General features: G+C 38.2%; 1 protein-coding gene across 1 annotated transcript; it reads right to left on the reverse strand.

The window, feature by feature from the left end:
* Nucleotides 1-1,942: 1,942 nt before the first annotated feature.
* On the reverse strand, nucleotides 1,943-25,568 carry LOC146139911 (uncharacterized). The gene is made up of 25 exons (XM_083391577.1): nucleotides 25,135-25,568; nucleotides 24,458-24,589; nucleotides 23,577-23,730; nucleotides 22,830-23,008; nucleotides 22,069-22,152; nucleotides 21,581-21,685; nucleotides 19,205-21,212; nucleotides 18,193-18,346; nucleotides 17,218-17,524; nucleotides 16,436-16,531; nucleotides 15,727-15,805; nucleotides 15,109-15,632; nucleotides 14,258-14,505; nucleotides 13,511-13,858; nucleotides 12,609-12,815; nucleotides 11,341-11,541; nucleotides 10,516-10,684; nucleotides 10,106-10,168; nucleotides 9,405-9,521; nucleotides 8,683-8,859; nucleotides 7,911-8,078; nucleotides 7,229-7,354; nucleotides 5,603-5,651; nucleotides 5,030-5,136; nucleotides 1,943-4,612 (listed from the first exon to the last, which is right to left on the reverse strand). Exons 1-25 carry the CDS (start codon nucleotides 25,480-25,482, stop codon nucleotides 4,472-4,474), a joined length of 6,291 nt encoding a protein of 2,096 aa, XP_083247703.1. The 5' UTR covers nucleotides 25,483-25,568; the 3' UTR covers nucleotides 1,943-4,471.
* Between the last annotated feature and the right edge of the window lie 1,579 nt (nucleotides 25,569-27,147).

The following is a 27,147-nucleotide window of genomic DNA, read 5'->3' on the forward strand; positions in this document are numbered from 1 at the left end:
CTTCAGGGCTTGCCTCGTGGATGCAAGCGCCTTAACTGTAAATGGTTGGCACGGTTTGACCTGCGCTACTTAGCAATCATAAATTCCCGATTTTTTTTAGTCAACATGAAGACAAGTCACAACGTTGCCTCAATTTATCTTTGATTCTTGAAAAAGTAATGAGTATTCAAACATTTGGCAAGCCCATCTAATAAACAGCACACGAACTGTTTTAATTATTCTTATTTGTGTCCCATTCATAATAGAACGCACCAGAAGAAATCAAACTTGCAGTAAAAATAGATAACTGCCGATGTTCTAACTTAAAACTAGGGCTGTAGAGTCAGACTATGGACTCGATTAGGTAAGACAACTCAAGACAATAGAGGAGTCCCGAGTTTGACGTACCCAGTAGCAAGTTCGGAACGGATAACGTCGCACACTGCAAATCGTAAAAGTAAAAAGGGTGGAATAACTTCCACCCATAAATTGTGATGGGTGAGTTCCATGACGCCCCTGTAAGTGAATATATATATCCACACTGTTTTAGTTTCGTTATTGGGTGTAAAACAGGATTATGAAGTTGCCGGCGGACTCACGAATGAGTCCGACTTGACTTTATTTTCTTGTCCGGAATCAAACTCTAGTTGTTTTAAACCAACTTCGCAGCCCTGTCAAAATATCACAGTTTTTTTTTTAATAAAAGCACTGACGAAAAATCCGTTCTAAAATGTTGTCAGCAAATAAAAAAGTAGAATAGACACAAATCGGTTAGGCGAAAAAGCCTGTAAAGATATCAATGGTAACTACATGTTACTTTCTTAGTTGCGTGCATGAAATACTACAATTTTCTTGCCAAAAGTAAATATATAGTTTATAAACGAGTGGCACGGGTTCGGCTAAAAAGATTCTTTAAAAGCGTAGGGGAAAGCGGGGCAAAACGGACCCCTCACTTTTCTCGTTATAACAGTGACTACCGTCGAAAACACGTGTGTGGCCAAAAATTAAGCAGATTCGATTTTGCACCAACCAGGGAGGGGAGAAAATGTGTTTGGGGGATATTGATATAAGGATAGCTCAGAAAAATGATGCCGTTTGTTACTAAAGTTCGGATAAAGGCGATATTGCTTTTTTGCTAATGCATTTGTAAGTAAGGGTCTGTTTATTAATCCGAAACAGTTTGCTTTATACGTTGAAAGATTTAAAGAAATCAGGTTTTCCTGCCCTCCCTCCCAAGTTAATCCGTTATTACTAGCGTATGACTGAATTTATAATTGCACTGTTAGTTCATGAAGACATTTGAAATTGGAATAAAATATCACTATTTTGTAAGTTTAGATCAGTTTTGCAGGAAGGCCAAACAACCGGAAATTTTACCAAGATCTGTTATAAAAAAGATCGATTGATATTTGTTTTAATACTTAGGAGTTGGTATACATAAAGAGAAATATAAGGCAGTTTACGTACGGCCTATTTATAGCCATGTAACTTATACATAGTTGCAATGGTTTTCTTGTATGTTTTAGCCTACTATTGTAAAACATTTTCAACCTATAACACGCCATGTATACCATAACTTAAATTATGACGTCACGTTGTGACGTAACTTGCGACAATATCTCTCAAAAACTTTGTGCCTCTTAAACAAATATCCTTGATCCTCCATTTTTAAACAACAAAGGCAATTAAATTATATTTCATTAATGTGGTCCGTTTTGCCCCGTGAAAAAAGCGACAACCAATGTTCATTTGTTCAGAAGGTATGCTTCTTTCTGTTGTTGTTTTTTAGCATAAGAATAACTTTCAGTTGCTACCCAACTCATTAAAAAATATTTTGTGAAATTCGAAATATAGCAATTATCCCTTAAGGGGTCCGTTTTGCCCCGCCTTCCCTTACTACAAAATCAATTAAGATCGCATGCATTTTAATTCAAATAGACAAAAAAACAAAGAGCAAGGCTTACATTTCAAGGTATCTCTCCAATAACTATTTGAGCACAATATTTATTAGTAGGCAGACTTCAATATTGTTTTTTGTTTATTCCATTATCAACTAGGATGACAAAATTAGGTTAACGAATAACAGTTATTCGCCATACAGTTTATGTTTCCAAACACACCATTGGAACGACGTGGCTTTCACTCATAAATTGTGACGGCACGCTCATTTGACGGGTTCGGTCGAGGTTACCAGAAAATATTCGGTTTAATGTCTTCAAACCAAGTGGTATAATATAATAGTGGTTCACTTATTAAAATCAAGGATTCTAGAAAAATTTTAAATCAAGAAATCCTGAAATAAATATAGGCTATAAACTTCACGTCGCGACTAGCGAGAGTAATCGTATCGTTTTGTATCATAGCACAGTTTTGTATTACGACAAAAGGAGACGCAAAAACAAACAAAAGTGTTTTGAAGCATAACACAAGTACTGTCGTCGTTCAGAAGTTGATATTGTGAAACCCAGAAATTCTATCGTTGACAATTCTGTGGGAGTTCTCTTGTGGCGAGAATTCCTTTTTCACAAAAATATCTTCACGCATAACGCTCTGTCCTTAAAATCTGCTTGACGTGGATAAAAGTAAAAAGGTACTCTATATAGGAAACAGAGTATATCTACAGGCAAGCACGGTGTTTTCAAGTTTCATTTGTTTTTGCGTTGCACTTTATCACATATTAATTGTAGAAATTATAAACCAACAGTTATGCCTGAATAGTGTACTATATAGGCAAGCAGAGCGTTTCATTTTGGAAAAATAGCTTTTTTCTGCTTGGCACTTTATCCGGTATTACCTGTAGAAATTATAAACTAACTTTTTTGACTATGGCCAAGACAAAGTTGGTCGAATAAGATCTTCAATTTGGCAATAACGTTACAATGTTAAAAATAAACCAAAATCTACTACATTGGAAACACGCACGGTTCTACTACGAAATTTATGCCGCATTCTCGTGTGGAAGAAGTAATATCACTAGATTCAAAATCGGTTTAAACTGTATTACAATAACACTAGACATGATTTCGTTGTAGTATCGGATAAAATACTTAGGCTATTAAACTGATGGGCAGACGATTCGCGTAAAGCTAGACAAACAAACTATTTTTTATTGTTGTTGTTTGCAACCTAAATCCGTAAAAATAAAAAAATCAGAATGAAACAGAAAATGACGTGTATATTTAAAGAACATTGCGACGAATAGTAAAGTGGTTACACACGGCGATCACAGCCACAGCGGGCGTAAAGATAGGAACGGCTTGAAACTTGTCCAGTGTTTAAAACTAACTCCGTTATGTCAGTCAGTTGGAACACATTTTACAAACATTGGCAACACTCAGCCTCATTCGAAACGCCACAAAGTTTTCACAGACGTGGTTGCAAAAATTTACCGGTAATAGAATTGAATTACGCATCCCAAACAAATGCATCGTATCCCGGGGTCGAAATCAATACACGATATTCCGGACTATAACAGGACTCCACGTTTATTTCATCTTTAAGCTCCAATTATGTGGAATTCCGTTCCGGGATAAAACATAAGCTAATTGGTTGTAAAAGCAGCACAAACTTGGAAGCAGCTTACAATTTTCTAAAAAAATGTTTTTTAGGCTTGAATGCTACCTTATTTCCCGCAGGACTAGCGGAAACTTAGGCAATATCCTTCCATGAAAACTGTACTCCCAAATACTAAAAAGTTATTTTTTCGTCTTATATCTAGTCTTAGTTTTGTAAGTCGATGTGACACAGTATAGTCTTGTTTTAAGACTTTCCAGAATCATGTTCAGACAACAAATTCACTATACGCGTCAGTTGCGAAAAATTTTAACGCGAGTTTAAGTAGCACAGGCCGTTACCGCGGTTCGAATCAATATTTTTACTTCACCTTACGCGTTTGAAAGCAACAAGTTATATCTACTAATAATAATTAATTAGGCGGACCTTTTTACTCTTATTTAACAGTAAAAGTGAAGACAATCTTTAGACGTTTTTCATGTTGTCCTTGCAACTTGCCGGAGCATCATTGGCAGTTTAAGAACTTGTTGACGTAGCGTTCGGGCACTAATTACCAAAACATATTTCGATACTGAATCTTGCCCGATGCGTCCCTACAATTCAATTCAGCGCTAGAAAACCGTTACATATTATAAAATTAAAACCGCGACGCTTTTCCCAGCACTGGCTGAAATCTACACAGCTTTTGGGGGTGTACGATAACTGATCACACCGTTCGGCTGACGAGCTTGCAATTTCAAAAAATAGTTCTCCTTTGTGTTAGAAGACAAAACATGGCGAGGACAAAACACGAGCTGATCTTTCACCACCACACGTTGACATTCTTTTTACTCAGCAGCAGCAGAAGCGGCAGTGTTCAAATACAGCGGACGGGCACGCACCACGACACGTTAATGACGTTAAATAAACCAGTAGTGAATGTACAATAATGGCACATACAAGAATAGGGCTTATAACTCCAAGTCTATCTTTGCCGATTTCAAATAAACTTGGTCCTGTTGAGTGCCCTGGTGGCGTGCGTGTCATCCATCATTCGCGACCAGTCAGTCTGACCCACAACAAAGCCAACGTCCCGCATGCGCTGCTGGGTTTTTCGCTCGTGGATGTCGGCCCAACGAACCTAAGGAAAATCAAGGAGGCGAATTAGCTTCCAACCTTGGCAGAAAGAGCTTACATGTTCTGCAGGCAATTAGACTTTTACTTGGTATTTTTTTTTACTCAACTAATCATACGTACGGTAATTTGAGTAGTGTACTTGCCGAACGTTGGTGATTTCCGATGGTGGTATTGCTTCCATGCTGCGCGCGCAAAAACGCAAACAAGCTAACACGTCGCCTGCTTTACGTTATCACTAGATTACGCCAAACAATGCAGCAAAATAATTGTTCCAATAGAAATTGAACTCACAGCCGTGGGCTAACAAGACCAATGTCTTTTACTCGGCCAAGCTATCGATAAACGTTCTTAAAAACGAAAGTCATATCTCAGGCTGTCTGAATCCTAATATAATACTAAATGGCTGATTGCTATTACTCACCCTCTTTTTGCCTGGCGCCGACTTTCTGCTGTCGTAGTCGTCCGGCAAACTGAGAAAGTCCTCCATGCTACGCTTGACCGACTTCTTCGTGATGCCGTCGAGCTTGTCTGTTGCGTCACAACGAAAACATGACGTCACAGAGTTAGAAAGGTTACGATACAAACGAGCCGCTACCTTTACGGACATGTCATCGTGAAGAGTGTTTTATATTGAATGACTAAAACTGCAATCATATTCTATCTAAATTCTTTCAGAAGAGAAAATTTATAATTTAGTGGTGTGCGAACACCACAATGGTTTCAAATGTTGCAGTTTTATATAATATATCGTTAAAACTGCAATTATTGAGTTAACCAATTTACTTTCGCCAAACAATACCATGATTCAAACGAGGCAAAAAATAGTTAACCGTTATCTATCCGCACAAAACCGCGTTAGTCGAACCGCGCGTGCCTATAGTACAACCCTAATGCTTTATCGCATAAAACTGCAAGAAAAGGACGAATAGTTTGGGCTGTTTGGTGCCGCAAAGCAATATGAAGCGATCGAATGCATTGGGCAAGTAACACTTACCGAGTCTCGCCGCTGCCGATTCACTCTCCCACTTGCTTTTCTGCAGGTCCTGGTAACAGGAACAAGAACAAAAGGGTTGCCGGTGACTTTTAAACGACAACCTGAAAAACTCAACGGGAAAGTTAACTCTCCAAAGCCCTTTGAAAACCTGTTCGACGTAAATTTCTCGCAGTATCCGACGTAAATAGGATATACAAAGTGAAATTTGCTGCAGCATGTTTTATGTCCAAGAAGTCCACATTTACAGCATAAAGGTGGATTTGTGGTTCATGAAGTTCAAATAAATTGTTTAGCTAGAAACTTTTTGACAAAGCTGCACGAACAGTAAAACAAACCTTTTTAATCAATTGTAAATAACATATGTGATAATAGATTTTTTTTCAAAACACATTTTTAGTATCACTTCGCCTAAGGCAACTGACAATCTTTTTAATCGTTAGTAGTTTTAGCTATTCGAAGTGAGCACGAAGTACAAACGATTTAATTGGATGAAAATAGCATATCCGCAATCGTCATCGATTTCTCACACTTTTTTAAAACGCGAATTGCGTTTTATATTAGCAATACTTTTTCAAGAGAATCAAAACCTTTAAACAAAAAGATTTTAAAATAGCATAACAATTTTTAATGCACCAATGATGAAATAATTAATGCTGATTTAAACCTAAAGCTATAAATATCGGTCAACTCAGATTTGCTTAAATGTTTTATTTCATTTGTTTAATAACATATCATGATTGCAAATGCGATTTCCTCATTTAACAATCACATTTTTCCCTTGGTTTAAACTTCATTTTATATCACTTGCTCATTACTTACAATAAAAACTCCAAGATAGGCAAAACAAGCTACCTAACACTAGTTCCATTTCAAAAAAATGAACTACCTATTATTCTGCCTATTTAGAGTTTTTATCTCGAATAAAAATAAAAACAAGTTTTACGGGTACGATTGCGATTTCCTGGCAGGCCTTAAAACAAAACATATTCATTGTTTTCCGTTAAACGTTATTCAAGGTTTAGTCAAGTTGCCTTGAAAAACTCTAAATACAACAAACGTTGGAAGACTCCATTGGTTCATCAATTCCAACAAATTTTATTTAAATGAGAATTCAAACTTAACTTATTTACATTAACCAGTTGGGTATGTTTTGTTTAATTGTTTTTTAAAAGGAATGGTATGACCAACAACAATTTATGCACATTCCAGTTGCAATAAACCTGTTTGGTTTTATCTTAATTGCATCCAACGAAGGGATTACCAATTATAATTTTAGGAAATCTTTGCGGTTGAAATCAATAGAACAATTCTGTATATTTAGAAATTAACCATTCAAATATATTCCAATACACCCTAATACAATGGATGAAGTTTTTTTTATGTTTATCCCACAACAAACATAAAAAAGTATGTTTATCCAACATAAAGATAAAGACATCTGAATTTCGTCAGCATTTTACCAACACTTAAGCATCGTAAATGCTTTTTTTCTAATAAACAACATTTTTCCTTGATATTATTAGTAACAAAAATAGACAAATTCGTCCTTTTACCAGACTCAGTAAACAAGCGTGGCAGTACGACACACTGGTCTACCTCCATGTCCTCTCTCGTCCAACCACTTACTGTCTTTCCCTTTTCGGCGTCTTTCGAACTGGACTCTTCCTTGTTCACGACTTTATCTTCACCGCCTCCTTCGCCCACGCTTTCCTTTTCCTTACTCTCGTCCTCCATAACGTCGTCCATCTCTACCTGAAAACGTTCAGGAAACCAAGTTCAACGTTTGCTTAAAACGTTGCGATTATTAAATTGAAGGCGTTGTGTTTAGAATCAACATCGTTATTATTGCCGACTAAGCAAGGAAATTGCTATAAACGGATTATTTACTAGCTTAAGTGAAACAGTCAAAATAACACCTTTCTTTAATACCAACCAACAGTTGTACCTTTTAAAAAAAAAAAAGGTTTGACAGCAGCTATATACAAAGGTTTAAAATTCAACTTGGAAATAATGTTATATTTTTCATATCTCACCGGATAATGCGCAATACAATCCTATTAAAATGCGATAAAACTCGTATTCAAATCACACTGGCTTTCAAAACTGTAAGAAAGATAGCAAAGATAAAAAGTATGTCAAAATGGAAATAAAACCTCTGGTAAAATTTTAGGAAATTGTGCTTTTATTTAATTTGACCTGCAGTAGCAAAATTTTTATGAATGTTTGATTTAACCAATATATACAAGTTGCATTTCAGTCATGTCAACCTAAATAACGGAACATCATATGAAAAATACTTTTATCTCACCTCCTGAATCTCAGAGTCTTGCACCATAAGTCGGAGGTCGAGTTTGTTCATGTGCATTGCCGTGTCCTCCCAGTCGGCAGCCAGTTGCTGGATCTCCTCCAGCGTGCGGTTGTGAACGTTACGTCTGGCGCACGTGTGCGGGTCGCACCTGATCTCGGCCACGTAAACCTGCAGCAAGAACGTTGGGTAATTTGATTCTTCCTTTATTTTATTTTGATTGCGTCTATTTGGTGAAATTTCGCAAACGACGAAACTACGCGGTGTCGATGATTAGGTTTTACCTAAAAACAGCTGGGCGGTTAAGGAAGATTACACCTTTTGATATCATAGAGAAGTTTAATGCTAGAAAAAAGGTGGACAATTTAGCCATTTTTTAGTGGGCCGAAAGCGAATTTTAAATAGATTAGTTTTATTATGTAATTGTGTGCCGCGTGATGGTCGTACATTCATTGCACTGTATTTATTGCTAAGGATAAAAGTAAGTTGGTATGGATAAAAGTTGTTATCTTGGCTCATTAGTTCATCACAGGGCCGTTTTGCCAATGTAAAACATAGTAATACTTTTGGGCCGCGACAAAAAAAAGTTTAACGACCACTACACTAGACTACACTTTTTAAAAGCACAGGAACACAAACAGAAACCGAGAGTATAATAGAAGCCCCGGTGGGGCGGTAAAAAATATCGAAAAAAAAAAATCCTTTTTTAGATTGCACCACACTATATACTCTTTAAAAGCACAGGCACACAAAGAAGCCTCAGGGAGGGCGGCACCTCGAATCCAGAGCTCTTTGCGCTGTCGTAGAACTCGGCGAAGTGAGCCACCTTCTGGTTGACGGCGTCGACGATGACGAAGGAGAAGTATCCGTCCTCGCACGTCTTACGGAAGGAGCGCAAGAGGTTGGAAAGGTACGATTCCTCCATCTCCGGCTCGTATTCGTATTCTAGCACCTGGGAGAGATCAGCTGAAGGTTCATTTTCCAATAACGACGTGCAAGGTAATTACTCCTGAAGTTCTGAAGGCATCGTGTACAGTACACTATATATTAGCTGCCGTTGTTGTTGGCCAGTACCACTTCAGAAGGGTTTAATAACACAAAGCAAATAGTATATATGTAATTTTTAATTCCGAACATGACACTTTTTTAGCATAAAAATGTAAAAAATTAGAGAAATATTAACCGGAAAACAGCGAAGCGTAAAAAACAAAACAATGGTGTTTTTAACTATTTAAACTGCCACAGTTTGCTAAGTTGGAATCGCTATCTGAATATAAGTCCTAAAAATCTTTTGGCTTCTTACGAACTCCCTTTGGGGAAATCTGATGTTAAAATAAAACAGCATATGAATAGTACGAAATCTAAAAAACGACATAGGGAAATTTGCTATTTCCTCAATTTTTGTAGACATCAGAATAAAAAAAAGAAAGAAAAAATCCGAAAAATCAATAATAAAGGAAGTCTATTGCTGTAAACGCCAAGAAAAACAAAACTCACCTTTTTCGAAACCTTTTTGCCGGTGTCCGGGTCTTTTTCGATTTTCTCCACCTCGGCCATGAAGTAGTTATCCATGCTCAGAACGCGTGGTTTCACTCCGAAGCTAGCTTCTTTATCCTTTGTGGAAATAAAGGCGTTCACAAAATCGTAAAACCAGTAAGACAAGTTTCCAAAAGGAATCCTTATAGTCTATTCAAGTGTTTCTTAATCAGGTGAATAGTTCACCTCAGAGTGAACGAAATTTTTGCAGGGGTGAACCAACCAAAAGGGGGTGAATAAGGGTAAACCGTCAGAAATGGATGATAGCTTGCGAGCAGGGCGGATGTTCTGTGTTTTTTTGTGCTTTTGTAGCTTATATCTCTGGACTCGAGAAATTGTAGATTTGCGATGGTATAACTTAGCTTGAGTTGTTCTTAACAAAAATCGAACAACGGAAGTAATTTTCTTCTGTTATATATAGACAAAATAGTTTTATAATATCATAAAACAAGGGTGAATGAAATCTGGAGAAAGATGCTAGGGGTGAACAAAACTTAAAAAGTTTAAGAAGTCCATTAAAATAAGCAGATTTTTATTACTACAAGTTATTAAATAACTAGAGACAAGATATCTTTGCAGAAGTAATTAGCAAAATGACGAACGTGTAACATTAAAAAAAGGAATTATTGCACACTATACATTTTTATCAACACAGTTCTTACCCTGATCAGTTTTGCGATGTGTGTTTTCCCGCTTCCAGGCAAACCACGAAGAATCACCGCAATCTAAAAGCACCAGATTTTGTGCGTTAATAATCACGTACTAAAACAAAAACAAAAAACATATATATACATTTACAGGTGTTGTGATTTTTAAGAACTTATAAAAGTAACTTTAATTTTTGTAACTATTATATAAAATATATATATATATTTTTTATTATTAAATAAACTCAAACGCCACAATGGTTTTGTTTATTAAAAGTTCAAATGGTGGAAGTTGTCTTGCAGGACTTATTTAAGAAAATCGTCCGCACTTTCGGTCATTTTACGAACATTATACTTTAAAAAGCACAATCACGAGAGTTACAAAAAGCGATTTCGAATCACTCTTTTGATTGGCTAAGCATCACCTTCGTGGGTCTCCTCATTCGGCCCGGCATGTCGATCAGGTCGGCCACGTTGACGAAAGCTGGGGCCAGCAGGGCTTTGCGCATGCTCGCCGCTAGGGTCTTGCTGCTTACGCGCGTCAGAATGCTCTCCATCTTGGTCGGCGTGCCACGGCCGCTTCCGCTCGACGAACTGGAAAGGTGGAAGCGAAGGATTTAGGGCAGTGATTCCCAAACTTTGTGCCGCAGCACACTACTAGTGTTCCTCGAGAGATTGCCAAGTGTGCCGCGAAACTTCTTGTATTTTTGGAAGGTAGAGTATTTGTATTAAGTAAATGGCAAGTCGCCTGCATTAGTTTTTTTAGCAATATAATGTAGTAAACAACGTATTGTGTTAGTTTTATTTTGGATCCGACGGGTTAGCAACAAAATAATTTTTTTAATCGGATTAGTGATTACCATTATAAGATACATTTTAGCAAGCTTTTTAACGTATGAACACAATATTTTTTAATGACTATGGAATTATAAATTATGCTAATAATAATGTAAAAGAGCCACGGCCAAAAGTAACAAAATTGGAAATTAATCTCCGAAATGACAAAGTTCCTTAAAACCTGATTATTCACTAATTTCAAGGAAAAAACCCTGACTGTTTATTTATTTCAGGGGTCAGCAAATTTGTTCAATGAAAGAATCACTTGCAAAAATCCCACAAAAACCATCAAGCCACAAAATTAGTATTGTTAAAACAAATACGGGGTTAACGGGTTAAGCTATAGAAGAGACAAAAATCATGCGGCAAGTCGCACTTCCACCACATGCGTTATGCATATTTTAACAACTTACTGCGTAGGACTACGTTTGATGGGTGGGGGGCCGAACCCTTCTTTAGGCCGGCCCATCGGGGGCCCGCTCTCGGGTCTCGGGGACCGCGTGGGGCCGCCCCCTTCAACCTGGAGCCGGAGGTCTCGGCCGAACTGGTCTTTTCCGCCTTTCGTGTACGGCAAGTCTCTGCCGAAGCGATCTCTACCGCCTCTTTGTGGCGACCTGGCAAATGTAAAATTTCATTAGTAGAAATTTCACATCATCAATCAGCAGTGCTGCAGAGTCGGACTCGGGACTCGACGGAGTCGGTTTGTTTTGCTTGGAGTCGGACTCCGGTCTCGAGTAAGACAACCCGAGTTCTTAGTCCGACGTGCGCATTAAATTACGAATCTAATGAGGCCCAAAATTGGAAACTGTTAAGGCAAAATAGATTAATTTGGAAATTTTTCTAACCATGTATTGCGAATTGATGAAGTATATGATAGCCCTCCTTATGAGTGGATTTAGGAATATCCATAAAATTTTACTTACTTAAGTGGGTGAATTGCAGGCTGCAGAGTCGGAGCCCGACACGGGACTTAATAAAATAGCACATTTGGCCAGTCGGACTCGTTTTTTTTGTGTTTTGGCCGGAGACGAACTCGGGTCCCTTTTTTGGCGACGGTTTTTTTTAACCCCGCAGCCCTGTTGGTCATTTACGGGTGTATTATGATTGGGCTAAACTTTTTGGTTAAACTAATCTAAAATACCAATTGCGTTTGAATACTGATTTCGGTAGAATCAAAGTGCTTTAAAATTGTTTTTATACTTTTTATGTGTCGGTTAAGTGTAACTAAATTTTGTTACGATTTTAACAGCATAATACTGCTGTACTAAAAAAAATACGGAACGGCGACGCCAGGCACTTAACAGCAACAGAATATGTACTTTACTAAAGTTACAGTACATTAAAACTTCTGGTGTTTCACAGCGGTATTATAGGAAACATACAGTAGGTTGAATTTGAAAACTGTCCGAGTATGATGGTATTAATTGGAGGTGCTACTTAATTACCGTTTATGGTTATAAGTTAATATTAAGAAGAACATTTAGGCTGTTAAATTGTAGAATATATATAATGCATTATAATAACGTTTCAGTTAATGCTTCAATCAACATCAATACTTTGCAGTTCTTACTATAGCCTTAAAGATATATTATAGCTTTATTCTCTATCCAACAAAGCACCCTTAGTGTTCCCAATTTAGATTTTCCCAGATTTTAACAAGATAAGCAACAAATCCACCAACCTCGACCTGCTCCTGCGTAACTTGCGCGGCGGGGAGCGTCGCTCGTTTCGGCGTGGAGGCGACATGGGGCGCTCGATGCGTCGCGGCGGAGAGACGCTGCCCCCTCTGGGCGGCGAGTAACGCTCCCTGGGCCTGCCCTCGTCGCCCCTGGGGCGCATTTCCCGCCGGTCGGACTCGGGCGGCCGACGGTGGTCGTAGGGCCGCATTCTGCGATACAGATTAGAGATTTTTAAGGTGAGAATACTATAGGAAGAACTATTTAGGTAAATTTTATCAATCCGACATTTTAATCTTTCATTAATTATGAAGCTTAGGTCCAGTGCGATTTAAAGTATCATCTTTTTATACGAGCTTTCAAATTCGGTACCTTTTCGTTTTCAAGTTAAATTGAAATATGCTTACAACTAAAGCGAACACAGCAATAGCAAATCCGTTTTTTTTGTTTATCATGAAAATAGGACTTTTTCACACTAAACGATATTTGGGTGAACAGATTCGTGTCAAACTTGTTAAAAATACTTCCAAAAAAAGAAAACAACGATTACGAAACAATTTGTAAATGTGGTTAAACTTTCTTTTTCCCGAGCTGGAAAACCGAAAACATCTCCAAATGCCATTTCAAACTACATATCCTTTTAAAAAGATTTTAAAACTAATAAGAACAAAGCGCTTCGAATCAGGTGGCACTGTATAAAGACAAATTGTGTTGAATTCTCCACAAGCTTTCGCACAACCGTCAACCGTGCTTCATCAGGTCAAAGTATAAATGAAAACAATTAAAGGGCACATAAAAGCAAAAGCGCGTGTAACAGGCGATAAGAGAAAATCAGCCACCTAGTTCCTCTATTTAGAATTAGACAAATAAGGCCATATACAAAGATTCGTTTAAAATAAAGTCTTACTTCTCCATCGGCGGTGATTCCGAGCGCCGTACTCGCATGAAATCGCGCTCGCGGTCTCTTTCGCGCTCATCCATGGGTCGCGGCCGATAGCGCTCGTGATCGTGTTCACGTTCACGCTCACGAACGTCATACCCGCCGCCGTCCGGTCGCCTCATGTCGGGGTGGTAGCCTGGCGGCGGCCGATTGTCGTGCGGCCGTTCGTCCGAGTAGCGGCGGATGCGTTCTGCCGGAAAATCGTGCCCGCGACCCGGCGAACGTCGCTCGTGATAGTCGAAGTCTGGGTGCCGGCGCATGTCGGGCGGCGGCGGGCCTCCGCGGTGGAAATCACGTGGGTCGGGAGAACGGGATCTGGAAGGCGGGTAAGATTGTTTATTCCGTTATTAGGCAAAAGGGAGAAAACAATTAGGTTTATAACAGTCGTGGCAAAAAATAACAGTGAGAGTTGCTGTAGAACTGGAGTATAAACCTCCAAATAGTTTATTTAAACGTCAATCATATTGAAAATTTTTCCAAAATGCTGAACTATGTTTTGCTATGATTTTAAACTTGATATTTGCAATTTGACAATGCCAAATGCATAAAACATTAGATATAAAAACACTATATTTGCAATTAAATTTTTAATAATGAACGTCACGATGATAATAAGCGTGATAAGGGATATTCGTTATATTTCTTGACAATCCCAAAATTTTTTAAAGCTGCCAAATAAAAAAAATCCAACTAATTCAAACAGCCGTCGATCACCTCCTCCTGCCCATCATGTAATCCTCCTCCCTCTTCCGCGGAGGAAAGTCTCCGCTCCTCTCGCGGAACCTGGGTCGATCCGGAGAGTAGGGACGTCGAGCCATCTGTAGCTCGCGCTCCCGCTGGAGGAGGAGCTGCTCCCGTTTGCGGAGGTCGTCCTCTATTGCTCTCAGGCGCTCCAGGCTCCTCTCCCGCTGCTCGCTTCGCTCCTCGTGCTCTTTCTCAAAGCGCTCGCGGCCCAGCATCTCCTGGATTAAAGTGAGAAGTTTAGCTAACCGCAGGGCTGTACAACATGCGGCACCGCGACATAATACTAAATGTGTTATGCAGCCAATTGGCACAAAAATACTAAATGTGTTATTCAGCCAATTGCCACAAACATACTAAATTTGGTATTCCTGAATTTCAATTAAACGTTCTTCATCGAGTGGCATATTGTTCCTTAAAACTAATATCACATATAAGCTTCGCAACAAGTGTTAGCATCTTAAAAAAGCGGCATTTGAGCCAAACTGCATGAAAGTCGAGCTGTGTCCCTTTAAATAAAAAATAATTTAAAATTCCGGCTGGTTTTAATCCGACCACAGCGGATTTTTTCGTATGACCATTCAACTTTTTTAGAAACGCTGTCCACAACTAGTCTTCCGGCGTTTTAAACATTTAATGATAAATCCACGAAATAACCAAAAATCTAATTTTGGTTCGGAACTAGGACACAACTGTATTAAAGTTGCCCTAAAACGTTTAATAAAATCACAGTATCCACGGCCAAGAAGTTCCAATCGCTTCGCAATTAAAAACAGTCGACCAATTAAAGTGTAATTTCAAATAGCCAGTTCAAACACGTGTACCTGTTTATATTTCAGTTTTTCTAGATCATGATGTACGGCTTGCTGCCCCCTCTCAATCGAGTCGCGACGCATTTCTTCCCTCGGATGCGGCGATTGTTCTCGAGACCTCCGATCGCCGAGCGAGTTGCGTCGCTCCGACTTGTCATCCTGACTCCCGTCTGCCGAGCTCGCTTTCGAATCACCTTTCCCCAATTCCCGCCCTTCGGTGTCAAACATCTTTTCCTCCTCAGGGGGAATTTTGGGTTTTTCTTTTTCTTGTGGTGGTGGTGGACCCGAAAACGGCGGCCTCGGGCCATGTGGGCTCCACATACGCGGCAGACCCATCGGACCTGGAGGTCCTATGAGACCGTGGGGCATCATTGGATCCATTGGCCCTCTCGGGCCCATCGGACTCATTGGGGGACCGCGTGGGCCCATTGGGCCGCGTAACGGCATGCCAGGAGGACTGAATGGCCCACGGGGACCCATCATTACAGGTGGCCCCATTGGCCTTGGTGGAAAAGGGGGCCGTCCGAAAAATCCACCTGCAATTTGTGATGTTCGTAATTAATACTACAAAATCAATGGAAGAATTTTTTGTATTAGTTTAGTTAACTTCAGTTGATGAAATGCCGTCACCTGGCGGTCCCATGCCTAATCCTGACATCTCCAGGGCTCGTCTTTCCTCAGCAATCTTCTGCATTTCCAAAGTTTGGGCCTGACATGGCAAGAAATAAAGTTGTTGTCTCCAATCTACTGCATGTAGTATGTAGTATAATAGAGCCAAGCGGGCCACACAGCTTTAATTTCGCTTTATAAACAAAAAATATTCTAATATACAGAAAATACTTGAGTAAATCATTTTGATCCGCAACCTTTTTTTTAGTTAAGTTAAGGCACACTTAAAAGAGAACAAAATTTCAACGGCCCACCCGCTAAATATCTGTAAATCGACAATAGACACAGAAAACATCAAAGGCAGCCTAAAGTGCACCAAATAACATTCCTTTATCTTTCAATTTTGGTGTATTACGGTGCTCCTAAAATATTAAAGGCCACTCAATATCGAAAGATTTTATTTTTTTGCAATAAAGGGTAGTTCTCGTTCCGCGTTTACGCAGTATAAATACGGAAAAACAATGTTGTCTTATAAACGTGCTAATCGACTTTCGTGTTAAAAATCGACTGGAAGTACATATGACTTCAGACATCAACGTAATATAGGTTTCAAACGTTTAAAACAACAAGAAAAGTTAACAATTTTTAAATCAACCACAATAGCTCCTAACTCTAAAACCTGGTTATAATATATATTTGCTCAACCAAACTAAAAGGTGTTTTAACTTACATAAAGTGGATCTAATCGCTGGGCTTCTTCAAGTAGCTCTCGTTCATGCAAAGCCCGAAGCAGTAGTTCTTTTTCCAACTGAGGATCATGCTTGAGCTAGAACATTTTTGAGAATTGCATTACAACGTGTAGTGAAGTAGATCGACAGCATCTTGATTAAGACGTTTCGATACGAACTTGTATCATCTTCAGTTAGTGTGACGTACAAGTTCGTATCGAAACGTCTTAATCAAGATGCTGTCGAGCTACTCGAGCTTTTTGGCTTTGAAATTTATTATTAAGCTACATTACAGATCCGTGCATAGTGTACCCAAACGTGTAGTGAAATTATCAATTACACTTGAAATAAAAAGTTCTAAAAATGCGCTAAACGAAATCTTTGATGACGGACCACTTATGTTACAAAATAGGTTTGTTAGTCCACGAAAAAATCAGTTGAAAATGTGATTTTTTGACAAAAAAAAAATACAATAGCTGCAATATTTTCAGTTAGTTTAAATTATTAACATATGTCAGGTAAATAAAAAATCGGTAAAGGTATCCGTATCACTTGACAAAAACATAAAATTCGAACATCAGTAGCGGTCCAAAAAACATTTAAAAAAGGTGCACACATGAAAACCTACCAGATCTAACAAAACCTAATATTTTCAACAGCGTGTGGTAATATACTACAAGAATTTTTTCATACAACAATAAATTAGAAAACTCAATACTTCGGCTCTCAGAACAATAAACATTATTATCATTGGCGCTGTTGCGATTACAACTTATCGACTCACATATTCCTGCAGCAAGATATCGTCCTTTATCCCGGCGTAATCCTGCAAAGTGTCAAGGCCAAGAAGATCCATGAGAGGGTCGCCAGTTCCAACCTTGGGCTTTTCCAAAGCACCAGGAGCCTTTGTAGCATTTGCCAGGGCGGGGTCCAGTCCGAGGCGCTGCAACAACGCCGCTTCTATTGCTTCCTTGTCCAGGGTTTGTTGGTCCTTTGCTGGAGGCTGATCCTTACTTCCACCTGGAGCTTGTTGGTCCGGTTGATTCTTATCAGCACCCTCTGCTATTGGCAAGTTAGCTGGCAGCTCACCGCTTTAAAATAAATTTCAGCTTTTTTTCTAATCTTCTCTTAATTGTATTTAAATATCACAAGTGAAGGTTGACTTGTTATTACGTTATTTTCAATGCAATCAATAAACTTTGTTAAAAAAAATACTACAGAATTGAACGCTACAAATCCAATCACTTTAGGTCAGTGCTTCCGAACGGATGGCTCGCGATCTATTTCAGGTGGGTCGTAAAGCTATTTCAGGTGGGTCGCAAGGCATTTCTAAATGTTACAGATTTCTATTTGATCAGGAAATTATTGCATTATCATTACGTAAAATAAATATGTACAATTAGAAGTGGTGTGTCGCATAACTATTTCAGTCTGTACGCCAGAAGTAAAGATGCAGGTTTTATGTAACTGTTAATCTTAGTTCCAATCAGTTCCATTTTAAATTATTGCTAAACAGGGGTTAATGTAATTTATTTGAACTCTCTAATTTTGTTGGATTCTTTTTATAGTCACAAAATGGATATTTTTGAGCTTTATCATTCATTTGTTTTTTATTCGTTTGGTCCAATACTGGTAGCTCATTGTGGGTCACACAATAAACTTGCATTAAAAGTGGGTCGCGAACTGAACAAGGTTGGGAAGCACTGCTTTAGGTTACTTGATTTAAATTAAATACAATTGCTTTTTGATTTGGCAATACCTGGCACGAGTTTGTTTGACTATTTTGACAGCAGACAGTATGTTCTTTAGATCGAGACTACTGAGCGATTTTGCCTTCTCCAAAACAGCACTTGTGGTAACCGATGCAGGCGACTTGTCAGCAGAAGTGATTGGCTTGGCCGAAGAATCACTCACTTCAAAAGAAAAATTGTGAAGATAAATAAATAAATAAACGTTTTGCAGAAAATTAAGCTCACTGTTATAAAAACATCATGTAGTTAGCTATCACAATGGTACATCTTTAATGTTGTGAATCGGTGGTTTGTTTTATGGCCATAAAGAGCTTAATACAATAAACAAAATAATACATATAAGACTATTTTTAGACTTTGTTTCTTATTGCAGAACCTGTGACATGTTTTTCACACAATTCAGGACCCCTGCAGTTAAATTGTGGAAACAGAGGCAATTTTTTTATCAGGCCAGTTTAAATTCAGCGACAGGAACTGAATATTGACAGAAATTATTGGTAAACCTATATTTATTAGCCTATCTTTATACTTTTAACCCAGTTTTATGCCGCTATTAAGCTCCTGTTGATTTTGACTTTTGTTTTATATTAAATGTACACTGTTGAATTTGTTTGGTCAAGATCGATCCCATCAATTTTTGCAGTGTAAAGTCTTTTTAACAATTTCAGAAGCTTCAAAAGTGTGATAGTATTTAATTATATAACTAATCCTTTTTTGTGATTAATACTTTGTGTCTAGCCTAGTTATTGTTAAGGTGAAACATTTAAATCTAACTGAGAATACTGGTATGTATGTGAGTGACTAAGAAACATGGTTTTATTGATTTATGCCAATGTACATTATTAATGTGGCTCTTTTGAGTTCAAATTAAAAAATGTGGTTCTTGGTCTCTTACTGGTTGTTCACAACTATTTATGCCTTTGTACTTTAGGTTATGCAAGTATATATCTTTATTGTTGGTAAGTCTATACATATATATATATATATATATATACTTATGCGTTTATCACAATAATCTACCTTTTGGTTGCTTGATAGCTTGTAGGTGTTCCTGAAGCTTCTTTAAATTGTCACCCTTAAAGAGTGGATTGTTTTGTAAAACTTCAGTCAAATTGGGTTTGCCAAACCCAATCCCTTGTTCTCTTCCAAGTGATGGACGATCTGGCACAGATGGGCCTGCACTTCTTTCCCTGTCTCCTGAAGACACGGAGCTGCTCCGATCCAGACTATGCCGATTACTCTGTAAAAACCTCGATCGCTGAAATTGTTCTGGAGCTTTAGACTGTTCATCTAAATGCGGCTGGGAATCCTGGGTTAACATCTCATTGTCAAAATTGTCAGACGGAGCATCTTCGGGGTCATAAACACATATATTGTCAGGCATGTTGTCATGTTGATGATGGGGAACTGGAGCTCTGAAGCGTGGGTGCTGCCCCCTAAAGCGGGGTGGTGCACCTCTTGGATGGTGACCCCTGATTAATCGTTGCCCAAAGGGCCCTGGGTGTCTTGGATGGGGTCTGTTACCTGACTGAACACTTGGATACTCTTCTTCCCCTTCTTGATCCATCTCATCATAATGTTCTTCATTTGTAGGCCGAGGTCCTCGAAATCTTGGATAGGGACCTCTGGGCCTAAAAGGCATCCTGCCACGATGTTGCATCCCAGCACCAGGAAATCGTGGGCGAACATTAGGGGCAGGCAGTCTTGGCCTTGATTCAACTTCAAATTCGGCTTCACCAAAGTCCTCCTCATCCTTTGTAAAGTCCACATCTTCGTCTCCTTCCTGTTCCTTCACTTTTAAATCGTTGTCAGTGTTGCTAGGCTCTCTCTGTTGGGCTTGAAACTGTGGCCTTTGGTGACTCTGCTGTACAGGCATTCTCGGGAATCTTGGATTGGGAAAAGGTTGATTGGGGTTGCGAAATCTGTGATTGATTTCCTGTTGTCCATGATTGCCTGGCAATTGGCCCGATTCATCTTGCCCAAAACCTGACTTATTTTGGTTGACATTTTCGCCATCCAATTCAGAATGTTGCTCCTGTTGCCCATGAAATCGTTGCCGCATGCCGTGTTGACTAGAGAACGGCTGCTCATGTTGACCTTGAAACCGCTGACCTTGATGTGGTCCAGGAAATCTCTGCCGTTGACCATTTTGCCCTGGAAACCTTTGACGCTGGCCATTTGCACCTGGGAACCGCTGCCTTTCGTTATTTGAACCAGAAAATCTTTGTCCGTGATTATTATGGCCTGTAAATCTTTGTCCCTCGTCGTGTTGGCCTGGGAATCTTTGCCTTTGATTATTTTGATCAGGAAATCTTTGCTCCTGGACATTTTGGCCTCCTGGAAATCTTTGATCTTGTTCATTTTGACTTGGGAACATATGTCCATCTTTGTTTTGACCCCGACCTGTAAATCTGTTTTCTTGATCATTTTGACCTTCCAAGCTTTTTATCTGATCATTTTGACCTGAAAATGTTTGTCCTGAGTTTAGGTTGGGAAATCGTTGTCTAGGGTTGTTTTCGCCTGAAAATCTTTGTCCTGAGTTGTTGTGGCCCGGGAATCTGTGTCCCGGCTGTTGATCCTGTTGGGCTAGTGAATGCTGCCCTTGGTGTTGCTGTTGGCCAGAAAAGTCGTGTTGCTGACCTGCCAGCATTTCATGAGGAAACCTAGGACGTCCTTGGTAATTACTGTTGGCATTTTTCTGGGCGAAATCATTTGTCATGCCTGTCTGTTGGCCTTGGAAGTTTCCTTTATTGTGAAAATCCTGTGGTCCAGATCCAAGGTTCACCTGCCCAGCCATCCTCATGCCACCAGGCATATTTGCTTGTAGGTTACTTTGATGCTGAAATGAATTTTCAGAAACGTTGGGCCTCATTTGGGCTTGCATGTGGCCCTGGAACTGGGGGTTTGGTGGCCTGACTTTTGCATTTGCAATATGCTGCTGGATCTTTCGGATGTTGTTTTGCAGACGCTCAACGTTGGTCCGGTTTTGGGTTTTCATGTTCATCATCTGGTCTTGCCATGTTACCCACTGATGACAAAAACAATTAAATATATATTTATTTATTATATTTTGTTATAAATTTTATAAAACTTAGTTTTACATCAGATTTTTACAGTGCTTTGAGAGAAATTGTTTTTTAAAACAAAACATTGTCTCCAAACAAGCAAATAAGCCAAACTTGTAAGAACTTAAATATAATATTCTGGTTTAAATAAGAAAAAACAACAAAATGTTTTTTTTTATTAACAATTACTGGCCCTTGCAACAAAATTTAAATGTTTTTTAGCCAGATTGTATCCTGTACACAATTATATCCCCCCACAAAAACTACCAGACCAACAGTAGCAATTTAACTAAGTTTTCATGGGAACACAATAGCAATGTGATAAGGATACCTGTTTTTCATATTGTGAAAACTGAGACTTGTTTGGATGGTTTTGATGCTTTCTCTTCCAATCGTCGAACTGCTTGTGCCAGTCATTGTACTGCTTTTCAAACACCTAAAATAAAAAGTTGATAACTTAAAAATATGAAAGCACAAATAATTAAGGCTGTCATTTGTGACTTATCTGTTTAAATTGTTAACTCTAGTGTAATTTGTATATGACTTGACTAACTTTTCAATAAAAACAACACAGCCAGAATTTATGCAGAACGAAGACATTATAGAATGTGTAGTTTCATCATTAAACTTTGGAACTATTTATCAAGAACTTTATTTCTAAAATTTAGGACGAAACAAAAATATTAAGCAACTTAAAAAAATTACCAGAAGGCAATCAATTTTTTAAAAGTGAACAATACGATATATCTTCGAGTTGTGTTTTTTAACAGAAACTATGTATACATGAACTACTGTAAGTTAACCGTTTGCCATTTTTACCTTCTCTTGTTGTGTAAGTTTGAGAAGTTGCTGTTGATTTTGAGCGAGGTTTATAGCGGGATCTTCATTACTATTGGGGTTCCACTAAAATTAAGTAAAATATTATTAGTGAATGTAAAAAAAAAAAAAAAACAGTTGCATTTCATTAAATATATATGAAATGCATTCCCAATCACCACACACCTAGATAAACATTAAATGGAAATATACATTTATTTATATTTTACAGCTTGGACAGATGGAATCACCCACAAAGAGCATGTTTCAAACTAATTAACATTTAAAAAAAAAATCATTTTCCACAAAATCAAATGCAGGAACAAACTAGCAGTAATTTCAATTATTATTATAAATTATAGATTTAATGCATTGACGACTTGTCATACAATAAATCAAATAACCCAAATAGTTATAACAAATGCTTGGTAATGTACGCACATATTGATTTCAGCTGTGATAGCTTCAGCCATAATATAGTAATTTATTATAGTAATTTGGTCATTTGATTATTGTTGAGCAACTTTAAAGGTTGGAGTTCTAACCAATAATTGTCAATAATTAAAATCAATAGTTTTAGCAGATCAATGATTTAAGACTGGTAGAAGGTCAGGTTAAAACAACTACTTTGTTAATGTACATGTCAATTGATGCAATGCATGTGAATTACCACTCAAAATGTGATCATATTGATGTTTTAATTTCTGTGGTAGCATTTCCCCCCAAAATAAGTTTCTGTCACAATCTGTTATAAACAAAATTACCTCTTGGACGTTAAGTGCAGGAGTAGACATCCCTGGTACAGATGGTGTAACTTGACTGTTAGTTGTATTTCCAGCACTGCTTGATGTCGCTTGAGAGTCTGGCTCCTTTTTAATATTTCCAAATGTAGGCTCGGCCTTTATAATCACTTGTGGCTCCTTTTTTATAGTAGTTGTGGTCTCTTTAAACAGAATACACTAGGCTTCAGCACAAAAGAAAAAACACTGCCTTGATAAAGAAAACGACTAGTGGCAGTCCTTATAAAACATTGTTAGGATACCGGCAAAATTTAAGATAGTTGTTTTTTCAACCACTGTTAACAACTAAACAATGTAGCTAACTGATTTTTAAAGTTTAATGGCAACGATGAACCTTCAATTGTAACAGCGGAATATCTCGAAAACATCAATAGCTAAATTTAAAATAAATATTTGGACCTTGCATCTAGGAAGCAACTTAAATGGATAATTTACAAACAAACTGAATTTATTGCAACTAAATGTGAATCCTTTCATGATGTGGATAACTTCAGTTAGGCTACCAAATGGATCATACAACCTGGTGTTAACAATCAAATTTTATCACCCTAAATTTTGATTATAACAACCCCTTCGATTATAACAACCTAGTGTTGTTTAAAAAATAAGTGGCTAAATCGTGGAAAAATATATTACCAAATTTTGATGTTGTATGAGACCGAAGTTTACTCTTAGATGTCTAACTTCAACCATCATTTCATATGTTCTTACCAGTTTTATGTTGTTTTGACACCAATTGCAACTTATGTTGCCAGCATTCAATTTGTTGTTCTTTTTTTAGGGCAACAAACCACTTTTCCTTGGTCAGTCTTTCTAGCTTGGCCTTGTCGGGAGCATTGAGTTTGCTCAGAGCTTCCACCCACCACTATTGACAATAATAAAAATTCATATTTAGTTAAAATGTCATTTGGCATGGTACTGGCAAGTAATGTCTTGCTGTTATATTTAGTAGCACTGTTGGATGTCTAAAAAGATAAGACAGACTAATAGATAGTATCCATTTAAAGTTTATAAAACAATGTTTTGGGGTTAGGGGGCACTCTGGCCGCCGAAATCAAAGGCATAAACCTGATAATACATTTGGGAGGAATGGTGCCTTTGATCATAAATGATGCACCACTTTTACATTTTCAGCAGACCAGTAAATAATTTTAAACACCTGATAGCTTTCCTACCCGAAGCCGTTTTTTTAATATACATATACTTTAAAGCCTGGATACAGTGTTTAGAACTTTTTTCATGAAATTGCTTTCTTAGAAAAAAATCATAGATTGAATTATATTATATGAAAACAACCTTGGGCGTTTTTAACTTGTTTTGTGTAAGGAGTAAAATCAATCTCACAAAAATCTAAAAAAATTGCTTTTCAAATAAAATATATATTTGAAGTTTGTTTTGCACAAATTTCTTTGGCTTTCTGGCTGATTTCTCATCCAATATGGCCGCCAAGTTGCCAGCATTGTGTCAAAATGATTGTGATGATAATATGAAGTATAAAAGCCTTTTTAATTACAAACTACAGAAAACAACTGATTGAGAAGTGTATGTTAAGAGTCTTAAGACTAATTGTATTCATACATATAATGTTTTACCTTTTCTTCTTCGGGAAGCGGTGGTGCTGGGGGAGTGGGGTTGTCATCACTTGGGGGAGGCGGAGGGGGGACAGGGGCTGGTGGAGGCGGCTGCTTGGGTGGGGCAGTATCCGGTGGTGGAGGCACCATGCCCTGAAATTCAAATATGTCCATTAAAAATGTGGTAAGGCTCATTTCTGCTGCTAGTCTTATTGCTATACAGTTCTGAAACAGGTTTGCATTGTGGAAGAAGAGTTAAAATAAAAATAAAGTAGAATCTAGAAAAATATCTTTTTGAAGTGAAGATTTTAGCCAACACAAACTGATATCTGTGGGTAAGGATTAGATTGGAACTATAGAATTTGCGCGGGATAGCTAATTTTGCAGCGTGAAATTGCGCGGCTGTAATAACAATTTGGCCCAAATTTGTGCGGCTGTAATAACGTTATTTGTAAAATTTGTCAGGCTGAAAATGGAGTACTATACTGAAAATCATTACCACAACGTAAGTTTTGCACGTTTGAGCGTTTTTTTTTTGCGGCTGATCGCATTTTACGATGATTTTGGCCGAGGGCAGAACTGTGGGATATGAATGGTTAATACACAAGCAAACTCAGTAAATGTCTTATTTGTTTTACCAATACATTTATCAAAAATGCAGACGAGAAACATGCTATATGAACACAAAAGTTATTCACCTGCTGTTGATAAGCACCCATCATATGCTGCTGGTACATTGCATGTTGCTGTTGATGGGGCATATATTGCTGCGACTGTCCGTATATATGTTGCTGCTGGTTCATCATGCCGCCACTGATTGCTGGATGTCTGCTGTGTTGTTTCTGCTGGCCGACACCCATGTTGCTATAATCACTGCCACCAGCACCCGCCATGTTCTGCTGCTGGCTCATTTCTGACATGTTGTACCCAGCATGTTGTTGGTAGTTTCCTTGCATCCAATCTTCAGTGCCTTGAGTTTGCCCCCCCTGGTTTTGGGACAAATGTGGCATTCTTTGCTGGCGGATTTGATTCCAGCCAGGAAGCATTTTGTCAATGTTGTTGTTGTCAGTCACTGCATTAACCGGGTCGGGTATGTTTCATGCCAAACATAGCAAAACCCTTTATTCCTGCAGTCACTCTAGATTAATTAATACAATTATTCAATTAAATGAACAAAAAGAAACTTGCAACCATAAGGTGTGAAATATGGGCACATTTTAAAATGCCTATAAAGTGTGCATACTTTTTTTTAGAACGTGCACACTTTTTCAAACCCAATAGAGTAAAATTAATGGTTTGTACTAACTGCCACGAAATCACTTGACAAAATCAGCAGCTATTTACTACTGTGAAAAATAGTACATCACAAGTGTTTTTCAACACAACCCATTTTTAACCAAATGTTAAACCAAGAGAGCAAAACTATAGTCAGGCTACAGTTTTCGATAATAATTCCTTTACTATCGTGCAAGTTTATCTAATAAAATGCAATACAGCAGGGAAAATGTTAATCTTTCACTCTGATACAGCCGAACAATTTTAGTCTACAAAAACTTTTATTTTAAATTAATGCACAGTATTTGGGTGTGGGTGGTCTTGCACCCAAACCCAAATGATGTTACCAATATAAATCCCCCGACGAAAATGTGGTAGGATTCTACACCAGCGCCTTTTCGGCGCTGGTCTAGAATCCTACCACAACGCGCATTATTTGGGTTAGGTTGCGGGTTAGCGTTTGGGTTAAGGTGGGTCAAGTATTATTATTGGCGCTGGTCTAGAATCCTACCACTACGAAACACCATTTGGGTTAGGGTGCGGGTTAGCGTTTGGGTTAAGGTGGGTCAAGTATTATTATTAAACAAAGAATATAATATTACTTGACCCACCCACACCCAAACGCTAACCCGCACCCTAACTCAAATTTTGTGCGTTGATTTTAGAACTGTGGTAGGATTCTAGACCAGCGCCTTATTATTAAATAAAGAATATAATAATACTTGACCCACCCACACCCAAACGCTAACCCGCTACCTAACTCAATTTTGTGCGTTGATTTCATAACTGTGGTAGGATTCTAGACCAGCGCCGATTTTTCTTTAGGATTATTGAATATTCGAAACTACAAAGAAATGTACTTGAGTTCCGAAAATCAATCAATTTGGCTGCACTGGACGGTGTGCTGTGCAGTAACCTTCCATTAGCGGCAAACCTGAAGTGTGAAGCAAGGACAGCTGTTCTACCAATGGTTAACGTTGAGAGCAACGGAGGACATTTTTAATTTTAGCTCTAAAACTTAATACAAAAAGAGTACAAACCGTGAAGTGTTACTATGTAAATTTGTGTAAATCAATATAAACAAAACTTTATTGGAATTCACAAAAAAAATTATAACGCATGTGTAACTTAAAAGGGCAGTGTAATCATATATAGCCAAAACATGGCCACCTACTTAAAAAACGCGTGCCGAAATACTTAACTACGTTGTTTTGTTTACCCAGAACGCATCTATGTACTTTTTTGATTAGACCAAATAGCTCAAATAAAACCAAAGAGAAATCTCTTTGTATAAAACTATGCTTGACGTCACCCAACACTTCTGTTGTAATCCCAACGCTGGCTTCATTGTCGCTCAAAACAAATGGTTTAAAGCAAAAATAGATAATGACACAACTCTTATCATCTGAAATATTGGTTTTAATATTTGTTGAATA

Source organism: Ascidiella aspersa, chromosome 6 (assembly GCF_963924565.1).
Source record: "Ascidiella aspersa chromosome 6, kaAscAspe10.2, whole genome shotgun sequence".
NCBI classification, from domain to species: Eukaryota; Metazoa; Chordata; class Ascidiacea; order Phlebobranchia; family Ascidiidae; genus Ascidiella; species Ascidiella aspersa.